This window comes from Lepus europaeus, chromosome X, assembly GCF_033115175.1.
Source record: "Lepus europaeus isolate LE1 chromosome X, mLepTim1.pri, whole genome shotgun sequence".
NCBI classification, from domain to species: Eukaryota; Metazoa; Chordata; class Mammalia; order Lagomorpha; family Leporidae; genus Lepus; species Lepus europaeus.
In genome coordinates, this window is record NC_084850.1 from 85640680 (window position 1) to 85667489 (window position 26810).

The following is a 26810-nucleotide window of genomic DNA, read 5'->3' on the forward strand; positions in this document are numbered from 1 at the left end:
AGTTGCTCCTCTTTCAGGCCAGCTCTCTGCTATGGCCTGGAAAGGCAGTGGAGGATGGCCCAAGTCCTTGGGCCCCGCACCCGCATGGGAGACCAGGAGAAGCACCTGGCTCCTGGCTTTGGATCAGCGCAATGAGCTGGCCGCAGCGGCCATTAGACGGTAAACCAACAGCAAAAAGGAAGACCTTTCTCTCTGTCTCTCTCTCGCTATCTACTCTGCCTGTCCAAAAAAAAAAAAAAAGTTGGGTATTGAAGTCTCCAATTTTATTCTTGAAATGTTTATTTCTTCCTTCAATTCTATTTTTGCTTTATGTACTTTGGGGCTCTGTTGTTAGGTACATATATGCAGGTACTTCTAAAAAAAAACTTATGGAAATGAAATTAAAAGACAAGATGAGTTTGGTGCAAAAGTTTTTTGAAATACTTGCATAGTTTTTTTTTTTCACAACACACACTTCCATGAATGTTTTTGAAGACCCTTCAAGTGTATTTAATTGTTATATCTCTCTGCGGTGTAAGCCCTTTTATTATCATAAATTTCCCTCTTTGTCTCTAGTAATGTTTTTGCTTCAAAGTTTATTTTTGTCTTATATTAGTAGTATCATTCTAATATTCTTGTGACTGATGTTTCTCTGGCACAGCTTTTTCTTTTTTTTTTTTTATTTTTGACAGGCAGAGTGGACAGTGAGAGAGAGACAGAGAGAAAGGTCTTCCTTTTGCCGTTGGTTCACCCTCCAATGGCCGCCGCGGTAGGCGCGCTGCGGCCGGCGCACCGCGCTGATCCGATGGCAGGAGCCAGGTGCTTCTCCTGGTCTCCCATGGGGTGCAGGGCCCAAACACTTGGGCCATCCTCCACTGCACTCCCTGGCCACAGCAGAGAGCTGGCCTGGAAGCGGGGCAACCGGGACAGGATCGGTGCCCCGACCGGGACTAGAACCCGGTGTGCTGGCGCCGCAAGGCGGAGGATTAGCCTAGTGAGCCGCGGCGCCGGCCTGGCACAGCTTTTTCTATCCTTCTACGTTCAACCTACTTAAATCTTTGAATCTAATGCGTATCTCTTATATACAGATTATGGTTAGAGCTTTTTTAATACAATGTGATTTATTGGATTGTTTAATTCGGTCACATTTAATGTCCCTGTTCTTGTGGTTTAATTTACTTCTGCCATTTTACTTTTTTGTTTTTGCTTTCCTCTTTTACTCCATCTTTGCATTTAACTGAATGCTTTCTATTGTAATTTTTAGTTCCTCTATTTCTACACGATATATTTTGTTTTTCTTTAGGACTTTTAGATACTAATGCACCAGGATCTTCATCAGATTGTGAACTCAATTCCAGTGAGATACAGAAACATTGTTCTTATTAGCTCTATTTTCTCCTCCCCTTTTTTGTTCTATCCAAACACAGCACATTTTATAATATAATTGTATATAACTTTATGTATTAAAGAAACTGAGAGAAAGTAGGCAAATAAGTATAGTTTGTTATATCAAATGCATTTTTACCATTTCTGCTTCTCTTCATTTTCTCCTATGTGTTTGAGTTAGTGTGTGCTCCCATTTCCTTACTACAGAATAACCTTGTTTCCACTTGCCTCTTTGATACTGTCATTGTCAAATATATTACATTTTTTAAAGAATTATTTTTATTTATTTGAAAGACAGAGTTACAGAGAGAGGTAGAGCCAGAGAGAGAGAGGTCTTCCATTCCACTGGTTCATTCCCCAAATGAACACAATGGCCAGAGCTGAGCTTTACCGAAGCCAGGAACCAAGAGCTTCTTCCAGGTCTCCCGCGTGGGTGCAGGGGCCCAAGGACTTGGGCCATCTTCCACTGCCTTCCCAGGCCATAGCAGAGAGCTGGATTGGAAGAGGAACAGCCGGGACTCGAACTGGCGCCCATATGGGATGCCAGCGCTGCAGGCTGGGGCTTTAACCCACTGTGCCACAGCACTGGCCCCTACATTTTTATATATCGGAGGTCCAAACATTTGAGAGTACTTGAAAAAAATTTGGAAATGGAATTAAAATTATATAAGTTTATTTTAGTGCAAAAATTGAAATCCACACAATTGCGAGATCTTCAAAAAGTTCATGAAAATGCATTTTATGAGAAAATTATTAATTTTTCATAAACCTATGTTTTTTTAAATCTCTGTTTTAATTTCACTTTTCCATGAACTTTTTGAGCTACTCATATTTATGAGTCCTTTTTTTCTTGCTACTTTCAAATTTTTCTCTTTCTCTTTTAGCATTTTGACATCTGAGTTGTATTTCTTTGCATTTATCCTGCCTAGAATTTGCTGGGATTCTTGGATGTGTAGATAAATGTTTTTCATTAAAATGGGGAGATTTATGCCTTCAATAAAGATTTTTTTTTCTGCTTCTTCTCTGTTCTGTCCTTTTAGTAATCCCAGTACACTGGCATGCTTAATGGTGTCCCACATAGTTCTGAGTTTTTGTTAATTTTTATTTATTCTTTTTCTTTCTGCTCTTCTTGTTTCGCAATCGCTACAGCTCTGTTTTCATGTTTGCTGATTACTTCTCCCTACTCAAATCTAGTTGATCCCTTCTATTGAACTTTTTATTTCCTTTGTTATACTTTACAATTCTGGAATTCCCATTTGTTTATTTTCATTATTTTATCTCTGTTGAAATTTTGTATTTCATGAGCATTGTTATATATTCCTTCTTTAAGCGTGGTTTCCTTTAGTTATTTTATTTTAGTTTTTTTTTTAATTTTATACCATGGTTTGTTTTATTGGGTGGATGTCTTGGATGTCAAGGAACATCACTTAGTCCAACTTAATGAAGCCTGTATCCTTTGCATCTTGACAGAAACACTGGCAACACATATTGAGGCCACATTAATGGATCAGGCTATGTGGGTTTGAGTAGATGCGGCAATAGTGAGAACCCTGGCTGAATTTTCATGGGTGTCTCCTGTAGAGCTGCTGGTGACACATGTTGCTTTCGCTGGTGCACTGAATCAGAAGTCTTCAGTGGGGCCAGTGCAGTGGTGTGGCAGGTGGGGCCGCCACCTGCAGTGCCGGCATCCCATATGGGCACCGATTTTAGTCCCGCCTCCTCCACTTCCAATCCAGCTCTCTGCTGTGGCCTAGGAGGGCAGTGGATGATGGCCCAGGTCCTTGGGCCCCTGCACCCACGTGGGGGACCCAGAGGAGGCTGCTGACTCCTGGCTTCGGATCTGCACAGCTCCAGCCATTGCGGCCAATTGGGGAGTGGACCAGCAGATGGAAGATCCATCTCTGTCTCTGTCTCTGTCTCTGTCTCTCTCTCTCTCAAGATCAATCTCTGTCTCTGCCTCTCTCTCTCTCTCTCTCTCTCTCTGCCTCTCCTTCTCTCTCTGTGTAGTTCTGACTTTCAAATAAATAAATAAATCTTTAAAAAAGTCTTCAGTTATTTGAGCATATCTAAAATAGTTGCTTTGAAATATCTGTCTGCTAAGTGTAATATCTGGGCTTTTATGTTTTTTCTCAAAGATGTATTTATTTGTTTGACAGGCATAGTTACAGAAAGAGTGAGGGCTGAGACTGGGCCAGGCCAAAGCCAGGAGCCTGGTACTCCATCCAGGTCTGCCATGTGGGTAGCAGGGTCCTAAGTACTTGTTCATCTTCCGCTGCTTTCCCAGGTTGAATTAGCAGGGAGCTGGATCCGAAATGGAGTAGCAGGCCTCGAACCCAGCACTCAAAGGGCATGCTGGTGTCACAGGCTGTGGCTTAACCTGCTGCACCACAAGGCTAGCTATCTGGGCCTTTTCAAAGTCAGTTCTTACCTGTGTATGGGTCACACTTTCCTGTGCCTTGGTATATCTTAAAATTTTTGTTGAAAATTGGACATTATATATATATATATAATACATATAATTTATATATATATAAATTAATAGCATCTCTACTGACTCACCCTGGGGGACTTGTGGTTAATGTTTGTTTCTTTATTTGTTTAGTGAATTCACTGGGCTATTTCAATGAAACCTATTTCTTTTATAGTATACACACTCTGATGTCACCCCTCAGAGGACACAATCTTTGCCTAAATATTCACACTGACACCTCAGCTGAAAAGAGATGACTGGTTTTAACAGAGTTATTTTTTATTATCCCTTTCCACGATCTCCTTCATAATCTTCTAGATGGCCTTCTATCGGTATCACAATCCAGCTGTTAATCTTTATTAATTTCTATATGGTTGCTCTGTGTGTATGTGTGTGTGTGTATGTATGTATGTATGTATGTTTTTAAAATATTCTTAGACATGAATTTCTTCACAGTATGATCCAACTAAAATAAAGCCCATTTGAAGAGACAGGGATCTTCTTAGCTGTCTGGTTCTTTGTAAACTTCTAGCCACTCTACTGTTTTGCTTGTTAATGTTATTGAGCAATCAGCCTTCTTTTAATTTTTCACTACCAAAACTGCATTTTTTACAGTGCCCTTAGACTTGAACTTCTGTTTTAAAGTCGTTGTCCTTAGGGATAGCTACAGAGCTTACCTGTCTAATGATGTGACTCTTACTAGGCAGTAGTTAACCATTCTTTGGAAGTGGAGGCGGGGACAGTGGCCCACTTCTATCAGAGTAACAGTCCAGCTCTATGAGTGGGGGACTGGGCAAGAATTGCTGTCCTTGTTCTTGGATTACCTCTTCCAGCATAGGAACCCTTTCCTGTAAGCAAATTGATATGAAAGCAATTGAGACCCAAGTTTCTTTTTTTAAGTTTAAACTTTTTAATTAAAAAACTTTAACAAATGCACAAAATTGTCATAGTTATGAGGTGCCATGTGGTTGTGTAATATGAGGTGCAACCTTCTGCACTTGCCATGTTTAGGGTAGAGCTTTTGCTGTGCAAACAAGGGCTGGGTAGAGGGAGAAAGTTCAGGCCTCCCAGCTGTGCTTGTTAGTGACTGTAGAGATTTTACACTACGGACTCGGGGAGGATGAGAAGTACCAGCAGTCTGTCCTCCCTAGGAATCCCTAACCTGGGAGCTAAGAGGAGAGGGTGTTGCATTTTCTTTGCCACACCCACCCTGAGTAATGAACGTAGGGTGGAGGTTGGGGGGCCAGTGTTATCCTGGTCATGGCTCAAATATCACAAGCTTTTACTGTTCTTACTGATACTTAGTAGATTTCCAGGAAAGAATTTCCTGGGACTTTACATAATTATGTTTTATAATTTTTCACCAGTTATGGTTATTTTGCTGGAGAGAAGGTCCATGGACCTCCTTAAACTACCATTTTGGAAGCATTTCTCCTCTGTTCTAGATTTTTAATGAAACTGATAATGTTCAACATTTTCTATGTAATCCTGATTTTCCTGGGACAATAGGAAAACTGCAAATAGAGGTTAATATATCTGTATAAATTCCAAAATTTTCAGTTTAAATTATTTTGTTTTTGACTGTTTCTCATTTTATTTTCAACTCTTTTTAATGACAATGATGTGAGATTATATAAATTTACCTAAAGTTTTTTTATGTTGAGACTGATTATCTGTTTTATTGTTTCCAACAGTCCATGTTTCTGAACCGTGCACTTGAGCTGGTCTGTACATGCAAAGACATCTGGAATCTTCTGAAACAAACAGGTACAGGGAACTGGAAATTTGATACCACTATTATAAAGGGAGTTTAGAATCTGAATACCCATGTCTTTTGTCATCAGAAATTTTTACCTTGAAGTACTTGATAACCACTCAGATGATTATGATTCTTTAAGAGTTATTTTTCCTCATTGGCTTTTTATGAAAGTGTAATATTAAATAAAAAATAAGATCAGTATTGTACATGACATTATTTCTTAGATCACTATATTTACTATACAATTTAATCAGACCTTACTTCTGACTAATTATGGAGTCTTCCAGACTACAATAAAGATATCAGAAGACATTTTGAGATTTGATTATTGTTTATAGCTCTTATCTATACTCTTGAAGAACAGTGTTTTTTTACTTAGTACTTGTTGAAATCTTTATTTGGTGTAGGGTTAACCTTGTGATTATAAAGAAAATTGAAAGTATATCATTGTAAAAATTAAAATAAAAATAAGAATAAAGGGAGAAGGGAAGATGGGAGGGAGGGAGGGGAAGGAAGGTATGGTAGGAAGAATCATTATGCTCTTAAAACTGCATATATGAAATACAAAAAAAAACTTACTGCAAAAATTGTAGGAAAAAAAAAGGAAGGGGGTTTGAGGAAGGGAGGTAAGTATGGTTATATTCTTAGAATTATATCTATGAGATACATGAAATCAGTTATGTTTATATTAATAAAAATTCTAAAATAAAAACAAAAGTAAATTCTGCCATTAAAAAGATACCAGATACTGCTAACATTTTGTTATGAAATTATCAAAATAGTAGTAAATCTTTTGAAGATTTTTTACTCATTACACAGGAAACAGTAGCAAGCTGTTAGGTTTCTGTAGACATTTTCATAGTGTGTACATCTGTTCCTGTCTTATAATTGTTTATAAACAATGGATATTAAATTGAATTAAATGCCTTATAAGACTCTATGGAGATAGTTATATGATTGTCTCTCTCTTTTTTAAAGATTTATTTATTTATTTGAAAGTCGGAGTTACACAGAGAAGGAGAGAGAGAGAGAGAGAGAAAGAGAGAGAGAGAGAGGTCTTCCATCTACTGGTTCACTCCTCAATTGGCTGCATCAGCCAGAGCTGTGCCGATCCGAAGCCAGGAGCCAGGAGTTTCCTCCGGGCCTCCCATGCAGGTGCAGGGGCCCAAGGACTCGGACCATCTTCTACTGCTTTCCCACACCATAGCAGAGAGCTGGATCAGAAGTAGAGCAGCCGGGACTCGAACCAGCTCATATTTGGGATGCCAGCACTGCAGGCAGCAGCTTTACCCACTACGCCACAGCGCTGGCCCCGATTGTCTCTCTTTTAAACCATTAATATTTTTAAAGTATAATAATATATTTCCTAAAATTTAGTCTTCTTTGCATTCGTGGAGTAAGTTCTCTTTGGTCATAGTGCCTTATCATTTTAATATAATGATGAATTCTGTTTCTCAATATTTAGAAAGTATAAGTCTGTTATTTTCTTTTTATGCATGTGTCACATCTTTGAAAGTTTTGATATCAAATTATAGGAATTATAGGGAAGAATATAAACACATAAAATTTAATTTACCTCTCTCAATCTATGACAGCCATTTAAATGAATGAAAACACAAAAAGGAAGAATAGAGACCTAAATAACATACTTACTATTGAAGATGAAATGGAAATATAATCTGTAGCCCAAAAATATACTCTTTATTCTAAAAACTGAAAACATGCATTCTTTTCATGTACCATTTGATCATCTACAAAATTGATGATGAGGAAAACCTGGATAAATCCCAACATGTGAGTTAAACAGACATTATCTGATCACAATGCAGAAGCCAGAAATTCATAATGGAATTTTAAAAACTACCATTAAATCAAAACTACAGATTATCTGGAAAATGATGGTAATGAAAATACCCCTACCAGAATATAAAGTGCTTACAGCAAAATTCATAGTGTCAATGACTTTTATTAACAAGAGTGTCTCAGAATGCAAGCTGTCCACTAAAAAAAAATCAGTTTCTCGGGACCAAGGTGATGTGCACTAAGCCTCCACCTGTGGCACCTGCAACCCATATGGGCACCGGTCCATGTCCCCATTGCTCCTCTTCTGATCCAGCTCTCTGCTCTGGCCTGGGAAAGCAGTAGAAGATGGCCTAACACCTTGGTCCCCTGCACCTGCGTAGGAGACCCGGATGAAACTCATGGCTCCTGGCTTCAGATAGCTCCAGTTGTTAGAACCGTTTGGGGAGTGAACCAGCGGATGGAAGACCTTTCCTTCTGCCTCTCCTTTTCTCTGTCTGTAACTCTACCTCTCAAATAAATAAATAAAATATTTTCAAAAAATCAGCTTCTTTCTAGGAGCAGAACTAGACTAGATAGAAAGACACAAAGATGTAGAAATATATCTATGTATCTCAATCTATAGTCTAGGTACCTGTGTGCACACATACATAGACCGATACAGTCTGTGTTCCTAGAAAGAAGAAAGTATGTACATTATATATATATATATATATATATATATATATATATAGTCATTAGAGAATTTCAAATTAAAACTCGAATGAGATGCCACCACACACCTATTAGAATGGCCGGATCCAAAACACTGACAACACCAAATGCTGGTGAGAATACAGAATAACAAGAACTCTAATTCATTGCTAGTGGGATTTCAGAAATTATTCAAGTATTCCTCTATTTCTATGAAGCTTTCTAGAATTATGTTTCTGAACTATTTTTATGCCATTATTTTCATTTTATTCTTTGAGGACTGCCTGTTTTGGATGTCCTTTGTCAGTTGTCTACATCTATTGTTTTGTCTTCCACATCTCTATTTTTAAAATTTTAATTTTCATTTTCTTTTTTTGGAACATGTCAAGGATTTATTTAACTCATTAATTAATAAGGGAACCAATAAGATATTACAACTGGTTCAAAAAGAGAACTACATAGCCAGTAATTAAGAATGCTAATAAATTTACAAGTGAATGTACAGCTGATCAAAATCCACAGAGAAATTATCAATTTCATGTCCATGGAGCATAATTCACTTGCATATTTGTGGACAAGAATCATTTGCAGTAACAGTTTTTTACAATTTACTGAGTTGAAAAGTAGCTCAAAGACAATTTAGGTAGAGATAATTCTAAAAGGTATACTAGATAGGCACACGGTAATATATTTTTTTTAAGATTTATTTTATTTATTTGAAAGGCAGAGTGACAGAGAGATTGAGAGAGAGAGAGAGAGATGGACTTTTTGAGATCTTCGATCTGCTGATTCACTCCGCAAATGGCTGCAAAAGCTGGGACTGGGCAAAGCTGAAGCCAGGAGCCCAAAACTCTCTCCAGGTTTCCTACGTAGCTAGCAGGGACCCAAGCACTTGATCCATTTCTGCTGTTTTTCCCAGGCACATTAGTAGGGAGCTGGAAACAGAGCAGCTGGCACTCAGACCACTGCTTCAATATGGAATGGCATCTTCACAAGTGGTGGCTTAACCCTTGACACCACAATACTGGCCCCAATAATTTCCTTATTTCAAACTCTTTCACAATTTTTCTTGGATAGTATCCTATCTACCTCCCTCCTCAATCATCGTTATAATCTCAAAGAAATAATATTCTTCATTATAAAATAAGCTAGCATCTTTAGGTTTGCTCTTTTTATTTAAATAGGTATAGCAAAACAAATAGGTATACCAAATATGCTTCCTTGAATTTACTTTGCAAATCTAGAGCTATCTAATATTGAACAAATAGAGAGGCCTCAAACTTAACTTCTGTCTACACATTTTTGTAGGGAATCTCAGATTGAACTCTCAAACACCTTCTTATATGCTATTCCAAAGCTGGATAACCAAACTCAGAAAACTTCCCACTGTATTTCATTTGCTGTACTTATAAATACAAGGGAAAATTATCTCTTCTCAAGGTCTCACAAATTTGCTGAAGTTCTTGGCCTGCCAGAAAGGGAATTTTTCTACCTCTTTTAAGACTGGGGTCCTGTAAGTGAGATACCAGGGTAGTATCACCAGCTATCAGGGAAATGCAAATCAAAACCACAATGAGATATCACTTCACCCCATTTACAGTGGCTATTATCCAAAAGACAGAATGTAACAAATACTGGCAAGGGTGTGGACAACACTGGCCCTCTTCACACTATTGATAATCCAATTTGTCTCATTTTTTTTGTTGTTGTTGTTGCCTGCACTTTTGGGGACTTATGCAAAAAACCATTGCTTACACCAATGTACTGAAATCTTTCCCCTATATTCTTTTTTAGCAGTTTCATAGTTTCAGATCTTACATTTAGATCTTTGAGTTGACTTCTATATATGGTGAGAGGTTTCATTTTTCCACATATGTGTATCCAGGTTTGCCGGTGCCGTTTATTGAAAATTCTTCTTTCTCCTATATATGTGCTTGGCACTTTTCTCAAAAATCAGTTGGCTGTATGTATGTGAATTAATTTCTGAATTCTCTGTTCTGTTCCACTGATCTCTGGATCAGTTTTTATGCCAGTACCATAACATTTCAGTTACTGCAACTTTGTAGTGTGCTTTGAAGTCAGGAATTATGATGCATCTAGCTTTATTTATTTGTCTATTTATGTATTTATTTATGATTTATTTTCAAGATCATTTTAGTATTCTGGGTCTTTTGTGATGCCATATGAATTTTAGTATTTTTTTTCTAATTCTGTAAAAAATGTCATTGGCATTTGATGGGGATCATGTTGAGTCTGTAGGTTGCTTTAGGAAATGTGAATATTTTAACAATATGAATTCTTCTAATCCATGAACATAGACTATCTTTCCATTTTTTTGTGTGTGTCCTCTATGATTTCTTTCATCAGTGTTTTATAATTTTTTCCCTTGTAGAGATCTTTCCCTTTTCTGGTTAAATTCATTACTAAAACTTTCTTCACCTATTGTGAATGAAGTTACTTTCTTGATTTTCTTTTGAGCAAGATCAAAATCATGTTGATTTTATATCCTGCAACTTTACTGAATTTATCAGTTCTAAGAGCTTTTTGATTTAGTGTTTAGGTTTCTCCATGTATAGAATCATGTTATTTGGGGCCAGTGCTGTGGTATAGTGGGTCAAGCTGACACCTGTGGCACTGGTTCAAGTTCCAGCCGCTTCAATTCCAATCCAGCTCCCTGCTAATGTGCCTGGGAAAACAGCAGAAAATGGCCCAAATCCTTGGGCCCCTGTACCCACATGGGAGATCCTCAAGAAGTCCTGGCTCCTGGCTTCAGATCAGCCCATCTCTGGCTATTGTAGCCATTTAAGGAGTGTACCAGTGATGAAAGATCTCTCTCTCTACTCTGCCTTTCAAATAAATTTTTTTAAAATCATGTTACTTGTAAACATGAATATTTTTACTTCCTTTCCAATTTCAATATGCTTCATTTCTTTCTCTTTGCTTAATTTATCTTGATAATATTTTGAATACTGTATTGAATAAGAGTGGTGAAAGTGGACCTCCTTGTCTTGTTCAAGATCTGAGAGGAAACACCTTCAGCTTTTCTTCATTCAGTATGATATTGTCAGTGGGATGTCACATATTGCCTTTATTATTTTAAAGTATGACCCTTCTATACCAACTTTGTTTTTATTATGAAAGGATGTCAGATCTTATCAAATGCTTTTTCTGTGTCTGTTGAGATGATTCTTTGGTTTTTGTTCTTCATTCTGTTTGTCATTTGTTAAGTTTATTGATTTGTGAATGTTGAACCATCCTTGCATCCCTGGAATAAATCCTACTTTAATGTACTGTTGGATTCAGTTTGTTAATATTTTCTTGAGAATTTTTCCATCTGTGTTTGTCATTGATGTTGGTTTGTAGTTTTGGTGTGTCTTTTATTGGTTTTGGTATCGGAGTAATACTGGCCTCATAGTTTGGCAGGGGCGGGCGTTGTGGAGCAGTGGGTTAAACTGCCACTTGGGGGCGCCCACTTCCCATATTGGAGTGCTTAATTTGAGTCCCTGTTGATTTGAAATTTTTTTTTTAATGTATGCATTTACTGCTATAGATTTCCTTGTTCATACAAATTTGCTGTATACCACAAATGTTAATATATTGCGTTTCATTTCATTTGTTTCAATAAATTTTTGTATTTCCTTTTTAATTTCTTCAATGATCTGTTGGTCATTCAGGAATATGTTCAATTTTCATGTGTTGTAATTTTTCTATTGTTGTTCTTATTGTTGATTCTAGCTTTATTCTATTGTGGTCTGAGAAGACACAATTTTTTAATTTACTAGGGCTTGATTTGTGACCTAATATATGGTCCATCCTAGGAAATGGTCTATGTGCTTATGAGAAGAATGTGTAATCTGGAACTGCTGGATGAAACATTCTGTAAATATGCCCTCTGGAGTGTGATTCAACTCTGATATGTCTTTGTTGATTTTTCTGTCTGGATGGCCTGTCCTTTGATGGCACTGGGATGTTGAAGTCTATCACTATTATTGTATTGGAGTCTCTCTCTCCCGTTAGATCTAATAATATTTGCTTTATATATTGAGGTGGTTTAGTGTTAGATGCATATATACTTAGAATTATTCTATCACTTTGCTGAGTCAATCCTTTTATCAATACATAAGATCCTTTTTCTCTTTTCAAAGTTTTTTAAAGTCTGTTTTATCTGAGTATAGCTTCTCCTGCTTGCTTTTGGTTTTCATTTGCATGGAATATCTCTTTCCAACCCTTCACTTTCAGTCTATGTGTATCTTTATCTGTGAAGTGAGTTTCTTGTAGGCAATAGATAGTTAAAAAAATTTTTTTGAAAGGTAGAGTTATAGACAGTGAGAGAGAGAGGCAGAGAGAAAGGTCTTCCTTCCGCTGGTTCACCCCCCAAATGGCCGCCACGGCAGGTGCGCTGCGCCGATCCGAAGCCAGGAGCCAAGGTAATTCCTACTGGTCTCCCATGTGGGTGCAGGGCCCAAGCACTTGGGCCATCTTCCACTGCCTTCCTGGGCCACAGCAGAGAGCTGGACTGGAAGAGGAGCAGCGGGGACTAGAACCCTGTGCCCATATGGGATGCCGGCGCTGCAGGCGGAGGATTAACCAAATGAGCCATGGCGCTGGCCCCAGGGTCTCTTTTTTTTTTTCCATTCAACCAAAACTGTATCTTTTGACTGGGGAATTTAATACATTTACATTCAAGGTTAAAGATAAGAACAAACTCCTATAACCTTGTTGATTACCTATTGATTGTTTTATATATTCTCTGTTTCTTTCTGCCTATGTTATTACTTATTTTGTTTCAGTAGTTGTCTGTCATGAAAAGATAGGATTCTCTTCTTTCTCTTTGGCGTATCTGCTCTGTTAGTGAATTTTGTATTGTCCTGTGTTTTCATGATGGTTGTTATGATCCTCTTATTTCTTATATAGGACTCCCTTCAGGATTTCTTTTAGGGTTGGCCTGGTAGTGATGAATTCTCTCGGTTTTTGTTTGGGAAATATTTTATTTCACCTTAATTTCTAAAGGATAGCTTCACCAGATATAGTATTCTTGGTTGGAGGTCTTTTTCTCTCAAGACCTTGACTATATCATACCACTTTCTTCTGGCCTGAGAGATTTCTTCTGAGAAGTCTCCTGTTAGCCTAATGGGTTTTCCTTTGCATATAACTTGACCTTTTTTCTCACTTTCTTTAGGATTCTCTCCTTGTCCTTAACTTTTGACAATTTGACTACAGTATGCCTTGTAGAAAGTCTTTTTGGTTGAGCCTAGTTGGGATCCTTTGGAGCCTCCTATATATGAATGTCAGTATCTCTTTAATGACTTGGAAGGGCCACCATTGTGCTGCGGGGCACTAAGCTGCAGCTTGCAACACCAGCATCCCATATCAGAGCCCTGGTTCAAATCTCAGCTGCTCTGCTTCTGATCCTGTTCCCTGCTAATGTGCCTAGCAAAGCAGCAAATGATGGCTCATGTACTTGGGCTGCTGCCACCCATAGGGGAGGTCCAGATGGAGTTCCTGGATCCTGCTTTGACTTGCCACAGTCCCTTCCATTGCAGCCATTTGGGATAGATCTTTCTCTCTGTTACTCTCTGCCTCTCAAATAAATAAATATATCTTTTTAAAAAGACTTAGAGGCCGGCGCCGCGGCTCCCTAGGCTAATCCTCCGCCTTGCGGCGCCAGCACACCGGGTTCTAGTCCCGGTCGGGGCACCGATCCTGTCCCGGTTGCCCCGCTTCCAGGCCAGCTCTCTGCTGTGGCCAGGGAGTGCAGTGGAGGATGGCCCAAGTGCTTGGGCCCTGCACCCCATGGGAGACCAGGAGAAGCACCTGGCTCCTGCCATCGGATCAGCGCGGTGCGCCGGCTGCAGTGCACCTACCGCGGCGGCCATTGGAGGGTGAACCAATGGCAAAGGAAGACCTTTCTCTCTGTCTCTCTCTCACTGTCCACTCTGCCTGTCAAAAAAAAAAAATAAAAATAAAAATAAATTTAAAAAAAAGACTTAGAAAGTTTTCAACTATCATTTCATTAAATAGATTCTCAATGCCTTTTTCCTTCTCTTCTCCTTCAGATATTCCCATAATATGAGTATTTGTTTGCTTAATGGTATAATGTATGTCTCATAGGCTTTCTTAATCATTTTAAATTATTTTCTATTTCTTTTTATCTGATGGGATTATTTCAAAAGTCTTGTCCTCAAGATTAGAAATTCTTCTGCTTGGTCTATTCCATTGCTAAAATTCTGATTGTATTTTTAAAAATTTCATTGATTAAAGTTTTCAGCTCCAAAATTTGATTGATGCTTTTTAGTAATTTATGTTTCTTTGCTGAATTTCTCATTCATATCATGCATAGTCTTCCTCGTTTCTTTGAATTGTCTATCTATATTCTCTTGTATGTCATTGGGTTTCCTTAGGATCATGAGTTTTAATCCTTTTTTGGGCATTTCATACACTTCATTCAAATCAGGATCTATATCTGGAGAGGCATTGCGTTCTTTTGGAAGTGTCATGCTTCCTTGCTTCTTCATTTTTCCTGTGTTCCTACATTAAGGTCTGTGCATCTGGTATAACAGTTGCTTCTTCTTTATGGAGTAGCTTTTGTTGGAAAAAACTTTTTTGTTTAGATGGGATTGCAGGGTGTCACTTGGGTAGTTGTTTTGGCTTTAGTACTAGGTGAGTCCAGAAGTGTAACCTCCATGTGAATTCTTTGCACGTAACCAATGTCAGCAGTGTCTATGAGTGCCATAATTGTCTAGAATGCAGCAATTTGTAGAGGTAGTAATATGACTTTGAAGTGTATGTAGGCTTCTGAAGGTACGTTTCTTCAGGCCAACACAGTTGGGTGTCAATCACACTGGACTTTGTGGTAGCAGTAGCCACACACCTGGTGCTTTGGGACACAGTAGGGAGTGTCCCCCTCATCATGCCAGATGAACCTGAAAGATGCTGGGGATTATGGTACCCGTAGTTGTGGCTCTGGATCTGTGGGATGTGGATGGAACCTTCTCCAGGCTCTTCTGGGTGAGAGTGGGTGATGCTGGGGGCTCTAGCCCTGAAAGTCCCAGTCTCAGTACCGAGGAATATGAAGGTGACCTTGCCCTGGGCCTACGAGGTGAATACATGTTATGTTGGTGGTCATGCACTGGCAAGTGTGGGCTTCAAGCAGTAGAATGCAGGTAAGGTTTTCTTCAAGTCTCACAGCGTGGGCTCAGATGACCCTGAGGAATATAGTACCAATCGTCACAATACCAGAGGTGCAGGACAGGAAGGGTACCTTGCCCAGGTCCCGTGGGAAGCACATAGGGGGTTGTGTGCTGACAGCTGTGGGCCTGCAACTGTGAAACAGAGGTAGGGCCTTCCACAGATCCCACAGGGTGAATGTAGATGTTACCAGGACTTAGAGAGCCAATAGTCTCAGATCTAGTGCAACAGGATTCAGTGGAGATCTTACCCAGGTTTCATGGGTCAAGTGCAGGTTATACTGAGAATTATACACTAGCAGGCATGGGTCTGAAGCAGTGGAATGTAGATAGGGCCCTTCCCAGGTCCCATGGGATGAACTCATGTGACTGTGGAATATAACTCTAATAGTAATAGTTCCAGAGCTGCAGGTAGAATACCTGACCCAGGTTCCACAGGGTAATTACAGAATATGCTGGGGATTGTGCACTAGCAGTTTCAGGCCTGGCATGTAGAATGCCAAACAGGGTCTTCCCCAGGCCCCCTAGAGTGAGCACCAGATCCTTTGGACTTACAAGATCAACAATTATGATCCCTGGACTGCAGGATGTGATGGGGTCCTTGCCTAGCTCTCCCTGGAAGAGTACAGGTTATGCTGGAAATTGTGAACTGACAGCCTCTGAAGCAGAGGAATGCAAACCAGTCCCTCCAGGTCCCATCAGTGAGTACCAGTTACTCCAAAGACTGTAGCACCAACAGCCACAAACCACAGCCCCAGAGCTGCAGAACACAAAAGGGAGTGCCAGAAGTTGCCCCAGGGCATGTAAGGATGATGCTGGGGCTTGCACCCTGGCCACTTGGCACCCTGAGCAAAAGCACAGAAGGGGATTTCCTCAGGTCCGGCCACCAGGGTTTGTGTATCAGCTCCTACTGGCACTGAGCCCCAAGAAGCCGAGGGAAACCTCTTTAGATCATACGCAGTGATCAAGCATGGCCCTGGAACTTGTTCTCAGCAATCTCACAGCAGCAGGATACAGAGAGGCCTGCTGTCTGCCCTTTGGATTGCCCTGGATTTGGGGGCTTCTCATGGTAACAGGGCTGCCTGCAATGGCAGTGCTGTAGCAGCTTTGGGTCTGTAGCTTTGATGGGGAGAGGAAATGCAGGTTCCTTTTTTGGAGCAAAGCGGTCACTTGGACCCCAGTCAGCTTTCTAAACTGGATTTCAAGGAAGTGAGGACTGTGGGATTCTCCTGCAGTTACGGCTGCTGCTCTGCAGTGATGATGTGTTGCAGAGTTTTCTACTTCCTGGCAAAGTGGAATCCCCTGATCAGGAGCTGGGTAGCAGGTGCAGTGCGCTTTCCCCCTCCCTCTCTGTGCTGTTTAGCAGTTCATCACTTCTTTACTGAACTTTTGCCTCAGTCAGGCTCCTGGAAACACAGTCCTTCCTTTGTTGTTCTGGTTCTGTACGCAGAGACGAGTGCAGAGCTTCTGTTGTTAGCCATCTTGCATCTCTCCTGCATGACCTTTTATTACCATTTTCCATGAACTTTTTGAACCTCAAAATACTTTGTAAATTCAGGAGGAGGGAACTGGATTTGGGGGGAGGCCAGTGAGGATCGTAGCATTTGAAAATAATTTTCAAAAAGCAGCATCCATTAAATTGTTTTGAGTTACAAATAGCGTATGAGGAAAGAAAAAGGGTTTCCTCATACTCAGAAAATAGAACATTAAAAAACATCAGCAATATTCCAAATAACCACAGTGAAATTTCTCTCATCCATTTATTCAGTCCTTTGTAACTAGGGTTCTGCTGGATCTTGCACTAGCAGTTTGCTTCCATGAAGCTGTATGCTTCTGAACTCAGAAACAAAAATTCCTGGAAAGCCTGACTCAAGCCCACTGATTTGTTCTGAAAATCATCTATGCAATGCAAACTCAGATGCTTGTACGCATGTCTATTTTGACATGTCAGTAATTGAAGGACCTAGTGAAGTCCTTTTCTATGAAGTGCTGCGATTGATCTTTGTTGAAGATACAAACTCTGGCCTAGAGCTTACAGCAGAATCTTCAGGCTAGCATCAGAGTTAAAAAACAAAACACTTCCTGTACATTACAATGGTTTAATGACTGTGATTAATTTAAATTAATCGATAATATCAAAATGAAGGAAAATAACATTCTTCTTTGGGGTATAGTATATAACTTATTTCATAAGTGTTTTTATTGAAGTAAGATATATGTAATATAAAAGTTGCCATTTGAACCATTTTAAGTGTATAATTCAGTGACCTTAGTTTCATTCACAATGTTGTACAATCATCACCACTATCTATTTCCAAAACTTTGTCATCATCCCAAATGGAAACTCTATCCATTAAGTAATAATTTCCCATCCACTGTTCCCCCAACACCTGGTAACTGCTAACATACTTTCTGTCTCTGTGAATTTGCCCATTGTAGATGTTTCCCTTAAGTGGAATCCTGCAATATGTGTTCATCTGTTGATGAACACATGGGTTATTTCTACCTTTTGACTATTGTGAATAATGGCGCTATGATTATTGGTGTACAATGATCTGCTTGAGTCTCTGCTTTCTGTTCTTTCGGATATATACCTAGGAGTGCAATTGCGACATCATTTAGTAATTCCACATTTAACTTTTTGAGGTACTGCCAACTTGTTTTCATAGGAGCTGCACCGTTTTACATTACCACCAGCAACACACAAGTATTCTAATTTCTCCACTTCCTCACCAACACTTGTTACTTTCCATCTTTTTTTTATTATAGCCATCCTAGTAGATATGAAGTGGCTTTTATTTTCGTTTCCTTAATGGCTAAATATTGAGTATCTTTTTCTTGTGTATATTGGCCATTTGTACACGTCATCAAGTTTGGAGGAAAAAATGACTTGTCTACTCAAGTCCTTTGCCTAGTTTTTTTTTTTTTAAGATTCATTTACTTACTTGAAAGGCAGAGTTACAGAGGCAGAGGGAGGGGGAGAGAGAGACAGAGAGAGAGAGAGAGAGAGAGAGAGAAAGGTCTTTTATCCGCTGGTTCACTCTGCAAATGGCTGCAACTGCCAGAGCTAGGCCGATTCGAAGCCAGGATCCTGGAGCTTCTTTCTGGTCTCCCATGAAGGTGCAGGAGCCCAAGGACTTGGGCCATCTTCTACTGCTTTCCCAGGCCATAGCAGAGAGCTGGATCAGAAGTTGAAGTGGCTTGGACTTGAACCGGCGCCCATATGGGATGGCGGCACTGCAGACATTGGCTTCACCAACTACGGCACAGCGCCGGCCCCCATTTGCCCATTTTAAAAAATTGGCTGCTTGTATTTTTTTTACCTTTCTTTTTTTAAGATTTATTTATTTATATGAAGGTCAGAGTTACACAGAGAGAGAAGGAAAGGCAGAACCATCCGCTGGTTCACTTCCTAATTGACTGCAATGGCCAGAGCTGCGCTGATCCAAAGCCAGGAGCCAGGAGCTTCTTCCAGGTCTCATATGTGGGTGCAGGGGCCTAAATGCTTGGGCATCTTGTACTGCTTTCCCAGGCCATAGCAGAGAGCTGGATCAGAAGTGGTGCAGTCAGGACTCGAAGCAGCGTCCACATGGCACCTGCAGTGCCGGCTTTCCCCACTATGCCACAGGCTGCTTGTCTTTTTGTTGATAAGTTTTATGGTTTCTTTATGTGTTTTGCATATTAAACCCTTATAAGATACATGATTTTCAAATATTTTCTTTTATTCTGTATATTGTCACTTTCTTGATAATGTCTTTTGATGCACAAAAGGCTTTTAAAATTTTTATTGGATTTTTTTGTTTTATTTGAAAGGCAGAGAGACAGAGGGAGAGACAAAGAGTTCCCACTCACTGGTTCACGCCTCAAAATTTCTACAAAGGTTGAGGCTGGGCCAGGTCAAAACCAAGAACTAGGAACTCAATCCAGATCTCCCACTTGAGTTGGCAGTAAACCAACCACGTGAGCCATCATCTGCTGCCTCCCAGGGTGTGCATTAGCAGCAATCTGGACTCAGGAGCCAAATCAGGGCTCAAACACAGGCACTCCAGTATGGGATACAGGCATCCCAAAGCAGCGTCTTACCTGCTATACCAAACGCCTGCCCCTTGGTGCACAAGTTTTTAATTTTGATGAAGTCTACCTTAGTTTTTTCTTTTTTTGCCCTTTGATGTCATGTCTAAAAATCCAAATATAAGACCATGAATATTTACCTTTATGTTTTCTTCTAACAGTTGTGTGGCTTTATTTCTTACATGGAGGTCAACAATTCATTTTGAGTTAATTATTCAGATTCAATGGTGTGATAGGCATCTAATTTCATTCTTTGCCTGTGGAAATCTAGTTTCCCTAGCACCATCTGTTGAAAAGACTATTTTCCCACATTTAATGGTTTTGATAGCCTTGTTGAAAATCAGTTGGCCATAGATGTATGATTTTCTATTTTCTGATTTTATACTTCTTGTTAAGTCAGTTTAGTTTATTTCTAGACTTTCAATTATATTCCACTTGTCAGTAAGATAATACTACACTGTTTTGATTATGGTAGCTTTGTAATAGTTTTGAAGTAGAGAAGTGTTAGTCCTCCAACTCTTCTTTTTCATGGTTGCTGTGGCCTTTTAAGGTCCCTTAAAATTCCATATGAGTTTGAGGGTTGTATTTATCATTTCTTTAAAAAAGGCTATTGTAACTTTGATAGATTTTTTAGGGTAGTATTGACGTGTTAACAATATTGACCACCAATCCGTGAATGTGGGATGTCTTTTTTTTTTTTTTTTTTGACAGGCAGAGTGGACAGTGAGAGAGAGACAGAGAGAAAGGTCTTCCTTTTTCCGTTGGTTCACCCCCCAATGGCCGCTGTGGCCGGCGCACTGCGCTGATCCGAAGCCAGGAGCCAGGTGCTTCCCCTGGTCTCCCGTGCAGGTGCAGGGCCCAAGCACTTGGGCCATCCTCCACTGCACTCCTGGGCCACAGCAGAGAGCTAGCCTGGAAGAGGGGCAACCGGGATAGAATCCGGCGCCCTGACCGGGACTAGAACCCGGGGTGCCGGTGCCACAAGGCGGAGGATTAGCCTGTTGAGCCGCGGGATGTCTTTTCATTTATTTAGGTCTTTAATTTCTTTCGTCAATGTTTTATAGCTACTAATGCAAAGGTCTTTCATCCTCTTGGCTAAATTTATTCCTAGGTATTTTACTCTTCTGGATGTTACTGTAAATGGAATTGTTTCCTTAAATTTCTTTTTGATGAATTCTTTGCTTGAATTCTATATGAGAATTCTTTGCTTGAGATATTCCATACGAGAATGATATTTTCTGTGAACAGTGATGGTTTCACATCTTCCTTTCCAATTTGGTTGCCTTTTATTTTTATTTCTCGGCTGAACTTCCAGTACAATATTGAATAGCAATGGTGAAAGGGGGCATTCTATTCTTGTTGCTGATCTTAGGGGCCAAACTTTTATGCTTTTATCATTGAGTATGATGTTAACTGTGAGTTTTTTAAATGTATGTATTTATTTATTTGAAAGGCAAAGTTACAGATAGGGAGAGGAGAGGGAGAGGGAGAGGGAGAGAGAGAGACTATCTTCTATTTGCTGATTCATTCCCCAAATGGCCACAGTGGTCATGTTGGGCCAGGCTGAAGCTGGGAGCCAGGAACTCAATCCTGGTCTCCCACACGTGTGGCAGGGGCCCAATACTCTGGCCATCTTCCATTGCCTTCCCAGACCTGTTAGCAGGGAGTTGGATAGGAAGCAGAGCAGCTAGGACTTGAACCTGCTCTCTGTTATGGGATGCCATAAAACCTGCAATGTCTCTGCTTAATCTGCTGCACCACAACACCTGTCCCAAACTGTGAGTTTTTAAAATGGCTTTTATCAGGTAAGGCTATTCCCTCTTATTCTTAGTATTCTGGATATTTTTCCCACAAAAAGATCTTGAATTTTACCAAAAGACTTTTATACATCAGTTGGGGTGATGTTTTTTCTCCCCTTATGTTAGTGCGATATACTACATTCATTTAGTTATATTGAGCCACATTAGCATTGTTGGGATAAATCGCACTTGGTCACTGTGTTAGTCTGCTTACCTTAACTAAATTACCTGAGGGGAGTTTCTTTGGGAAAGAGTGTTTTTCGTATCTTAGTTTGAGGTTACAGAATCAAGTGGCCCCATAGTCCAGCATCTGATGGAGGCTGGTTATGGCTGGTGCAATGGCAGTGATGACACTGTGAACCAGGAAGGAGACAGAACCTAGGCCGAAACTGAACTGAAATACTCAAACCTCTTACAAGAACCACCCTGCACAGGCACACCCCCAGTGACCCAAAGACCTCCCAACTGCCCTACCTCTTCATCAAGTCAACCATTGACATTAAGACATCATTGTTTAAACAGATGCATGAGCTTTGGGGAGAAAAGTCCTACAAACCCGTAACAGTCACAGTGCTTAATATGCTGGACGATTCAGTTTGCTTGTATTCTGCAACAGACTTTGGAATTGATATTCATAAGGTATATTGGTTTGTAATTTTATTTTCTTGTGTTGTCCTCATCTGGCTTTAATATCAGAGTAATATTGGCTTCATACAGTAAGCTAGGAAATGCTCTTTCCTCTTCAGTTTTTTACAAGAGTTTAGGAGGGGCCAGCACTGTGGAGTAGTGGGTAAAGCCACCTTCTGAGTGCCGGTTTTAGTGCCGGCTGCTCCACTTCCAATCCAGCTCTCTGCTATGGCTGGGAAAGCAGTGGAAGATGGCCCAAGTGCTTGGGTCCCTGCACCACGTGGGAGACCCGGAAGAAGCTTCTGGCTCCTGACTTTGGACTGCCCCAGCTCCAGCCATTGTGGTCATTTGGAGAGTGAACCAGCAGGTGGAAGATTCTCTCTCTCTCTCTTTCTCTTTCTCTTTCTCTTTCTCTCTCTGTCTCTTCCCTCCACCACAACATAACTCCGCCTTTCAAATAAAGAAATCTTTTTTAAAAAAAGCATTTAGGAAAGATTGATGTATATTCTCCTTTAAATGTTTGATAGAATTTACCAGTGAAGCCATCAAGTGTTGGACTTTTGTTTATTGGGAGGTTTCTGATTACTGATTAAATCTTGTTACTTGTTATAGGCCTGTTGAGATCTTCTAATTTATCAGTCTAGCTAAAGGTTTGTCAATTTTGTTTTGTCTCTGAAAAATTGTTGGTTTCATTGCTTCTCTCTATTGTTTTTCTCTTCTCTGTTTCATTTATCGCTAATTGTTATTACTTACTTTCTAATGTTAATTTGGGGTTTAGTTTGCTTTTCTTTTTCTAGTTACTCAAGGTTTGAATTTGATTAGTGATTTGAGATCTTCCTTCTTTTTTATGTAAGCACTTTCAGTTATAAATTTTCCACTGAACACCATCTTCATTGGATCTCATAAGATTTTTTCCCCAAAAACTCAACAGAGGCCTTTAATTACATCATTGAAATATCACAAATATATCTTAGGACCATGACCCAACATCCTGTTTCTGTAGTTGGTCAACTCTTAGGTCTCTCTGATCAGCCTGCTAAGCTGTTCTTTTTCAGAGACATAGATACAATCCAAATGTTTTCAGATATCCATGTTTTTAACTATTGTAGTTTGTTGGGTCAAAACAATTAAATTTGAAACAAGTTCAGTGTTCTTTTCTTCAGGGAATAACTCATCTTTCTGGGCTTGATATACTGGAAAGACAACTCCCTGTCTCACATGAACTCTGTGAATATATTTTTTACCTAAGAAATTTTGGGTTTTAATATGAGAGGCTGTATTAATCAGTTTTTTTTGTTACCACAACAAAATACATGAGACAAGCTACTTGTGAAGGAAAGAGGGATCTATTTAACTCACAATTTTCGAGATTCAAACCTTAGATTGGATAGCCCCATGAGTTTGATCTCTAGTGAGGGCAGTGGAAGGCAATTCAGGGAGCATGTGTTAGAGCAAGTGGTTGCATTTGAAGCCAGGAACAGAGGGAATGGGTGGACCCAAACTCAGGCTTTTATAACAACACTGTCCTGAGAACTCAATAGGTCCTGTGAGAACTACCTTCTGAGGCATGCCCCCAATGACCTGAGGACCTCCCACTAGGCCCCACCTCCAAAAAGTTCCATCACCTCCCCACAGTGCCACCTAGGGACTAAGCCTTTTTTTAAAAAAAGATTTATTTATTTATTTGAAAGGCAGAGTTACAGAGAGAGAAGGAGAGACCTTCCATCTGCTGGTTCACTCCCCAAATGGCCACAATGGCCAGGGCTGGGTCAGGCCAAAGCCAGGAGCCAGGAGCTTCATCCAGATTTCCCACATGGGTGGCAGGGGCCCAAATACTTGGGCCATCTTCTACTGCTTTTCCCAGACCATTAGCAGGTAGCTGGATCAGAAGTGGGAACAGCTGGGACACAAAAACAGTGTCCATATGGGATGCCAGCGTTGCAGGTGGCAGCTTAACCTGGTGTGCCACAATGCTGACCCCAGGGTCTAAGCCTTTAACACATGAGCCTTTGGCGGAGGCTCAACATCTAGACCGTAGCGGACCCTTGCTTCTGAATAATAGCATTGATGAGGAAGTGCACTTACACACAGACCTCACCTTGTAATGGAAGAACAGTGTAACATCTTCCATCGTGTTCTGTGATGATATTGGGAGGTGGAACATTTTAAAGGTGCCAGGTGGTGCCTTCTGTCGTGTGACACATTAAAAAGGCCCTCACCAGGTATGACCCTTCCATGTTGGATTTTCCAGCCTCCAGAACTGTGAAAAATAAATTTCTTTCCTTTTTTTATTAAAAAAATGATTTCTTTATTTGAAAGGCAGAGTCACAGAGAAAGGGAGAGAGAGATCTTCTAGTCACTGATTCAGTCCCCAGATGGCTGAAACCAGGAGCCAGGAATTCCATCCAGGTCTCCCATGTTGGTGGCAGGGACCGAAGTGTGTGGGCCATCTTCCACTGCTTCCCCAGGCACATTAGCAGGGAGCTGGATCAGAAGTGGAATAGTCAGGACTCGAACCGGCACTCATATGGTATGTCAGTGTAGCAGGCTGGGGCTTAACCTTCTGTGCCACAACCCCAGTCCCAAGAAATAAACTTTTTTTCTTTATAAATTACCCAGCGTGTGGTACCCTGTTACAGCAGCAGAAAACAGACTAAGATACTTATTTGCTTACCTTTATATATCCAGTGCCTAGAATATAGCAGATCATTGGTTAATGCATGAACAAAAGAACATATGAGAGGGTATTTCAAAATGTTTGTGAAAATGGATAAAAGTAAGTTTATTTTGGCACAGAAATGTGAAATTCATGCATATATTTTTTCATAGTATGCATTTTATCAACTTTGAAGACCATATATATATTATATCTATAAAGGTATATATCATATATATATATATATAAGTATATATCATATATAAAGTCTTGGAAGGATGCACACAAACAGAGCATTTACTACTTACTACTTCCTGGAACAGGGATTAGAGTTTGGGCAATTTTTACTTTACTTCTGTGTTTGAATTTCTCAGTGAATATACAATGCTTTAATAATTAAAACAAAAATATATTTACAAAAAGTTATTCTCACTTGCTAAAGTGAGGTTTATATTTCTTGAGATTGTATATTCCCATTGAAATAATGCCTAAGATTATGTACCCAGTATGTGAGTAATATAAACAAATCGTTAAGCTACCACATGTAAATAAAAAAGTTGAGGGAAAGTGCAAAGCCAGTGAATCATTAGCTCCTAGGAGAAAATCGGAAACTACTATCCTTTTAAAAATCTACTCCAAATCAGAGTTAATTATGAATTCTACAAATAGTGACTAGAATTTTAGTGCCATGGGAATTGGCTTTTACAACAAGATCAGCCCTGGCATGCTGTTACATTAGTGGCCTAAGGAAATCAGCTCACCACATTCATTCTGCAACGTCTTTATTAAATTCCTGAGGGCTCCTAGGTATTATGGAAACAAAGCAATGTGTGACTGTCTTGTTCCTTGACCAATTTGCAGTGTTTCCTCACGCTGTGGAAAGTTGAGGGGCAAGAGAGCCAACATGAAGGTGAAGGCTCTTTTATAAGACCCTTAATCCTGCTCAGGAGGGCGTCGTCTTCCTGGCCGAATCACCTCTTAAAGCACCCACCTCTTAATCCTGAGTTTCAACACCTGAAGTTTAGAAGGGGCACCTTCACACCATAGCAGGCTGACAGCAGTGTGATTTGTGGTGTTGTGCCTCTTCCCAATGTTCTATTATGCCACTAGTACTACTTTAGTCCCACTGCCTCATTCCTCACCTGGACCACTGCAATAGCTTCCCTTCTGTCCTCTGTGTTCCACTCTTACCAACTATAAATCAGCCACAGTATTATCACATAAGTCAGTTCATATCACTTTCCTTGCACTTCTCATTTGCTTGGACTTAAACTCCAAAGTCTTTACCGTAATCTACAGGGCTAAGTCGGAGGTGAGGAATCTTTTTTTCTGCCAACAGCCATTTGGATATTTATAACATCATTTGCAAGCCGTACAAAATTTTCGACTTAACAATTAGCCTGCTATAGATTTATTGAATTTTGAGTTCTGCCTGCAGTTGCCTTGGCAGGGCCAGAACAAGTGATTTCACAGGCCTTGATGATCTGGTCCTTGAATACCTCTCTGACTTCATCTCCTACCGCTGTGATTCATAGCTCAGTGTGCGCTCGCCCCCTGCCTTATCTCCATAACACCGAGGACTTTCCTCCCTCTGAGCCTTTGTCTTTGCCTTTCCCTTTGTCTAGAGCACTCTTGTCCTGGATATTCATGTGACTTGCTCAAATGCCACCCCTTTTCTAAAATAGCAACTCTCATCACTGTCTACCCCCTTAACCTACACTTTTTATTTACAGAACACATCTCTAGTTGGCGTTAGAATGTATATTATTAATTGTTTATCTCCCCAACTGGAATCTGAGTTCCATATAGGCAGAGAAGTTTTCTGCTCATCCATTCTTTATTCCTATCTCCTAAAACTCTGCTTGGCACATAGTAGGGCTCCGTAAGTACTGATTAAATGAAGTGCCATCAGAATTCCAATAATTAAAGAATCATTCTTTTCAGTTAAAGTGTCTTAGTCTTTGAGAGGACCTCTATGCAATGATTCTTGGGAGAACTCATAATTTAAGTCATTATCAGTTTACCATTTAGAAGAAGAACATTGAGAAAAATACCTAATGGAAATTGAACTTGGTACATAGGGTAGAGAAAGGTAAGTCAGGTTTCCAGGAAAAGAAAAGAGAGATTTAAAGGGAAGTTGGCATTGTACCAAAGATTACTTTGCTGACAATAAGATACTCCGAACCTTCCAACTTGAGGAAGCTCACAGGTTCTGAATTTGTCTTTCTGGCTGTGAAAAGAGAACTCCTCTTTTGTGTCTTCATTGAAGATGATCACTTTTGGGCGTTGCTAAGAGCATCCATGGAGTCAGGCTCTCTACCTAGATAATCATCACATGTTAGAACTGGATCTAATTTATTGATTTGATTCCCTAAAGCTATTT

General features: G+C 40.0%; 1 protein-coding gene across 1 annotated transcript in view; it reads left to right on the forward strand.

Moving 5' to 3' along the window:
- The window catches only part of TEX11 (testis expressed 11), a 297390-nt gene that overhangs the window by 237250 nt on the left and 33330 nt on the right, over positions 1 to 26810 (forward strand). The window contains exon 24 of the mRNA XM_062183085.1: positions 5530 to 5602. Coding sequence (XP_062039069.1) covers positions 5530 to 5602 — 73 coding nt within the window. The remainder of the gene's footprint in view (positions 1 to 5529; positions 5603 to 26810) is intronic.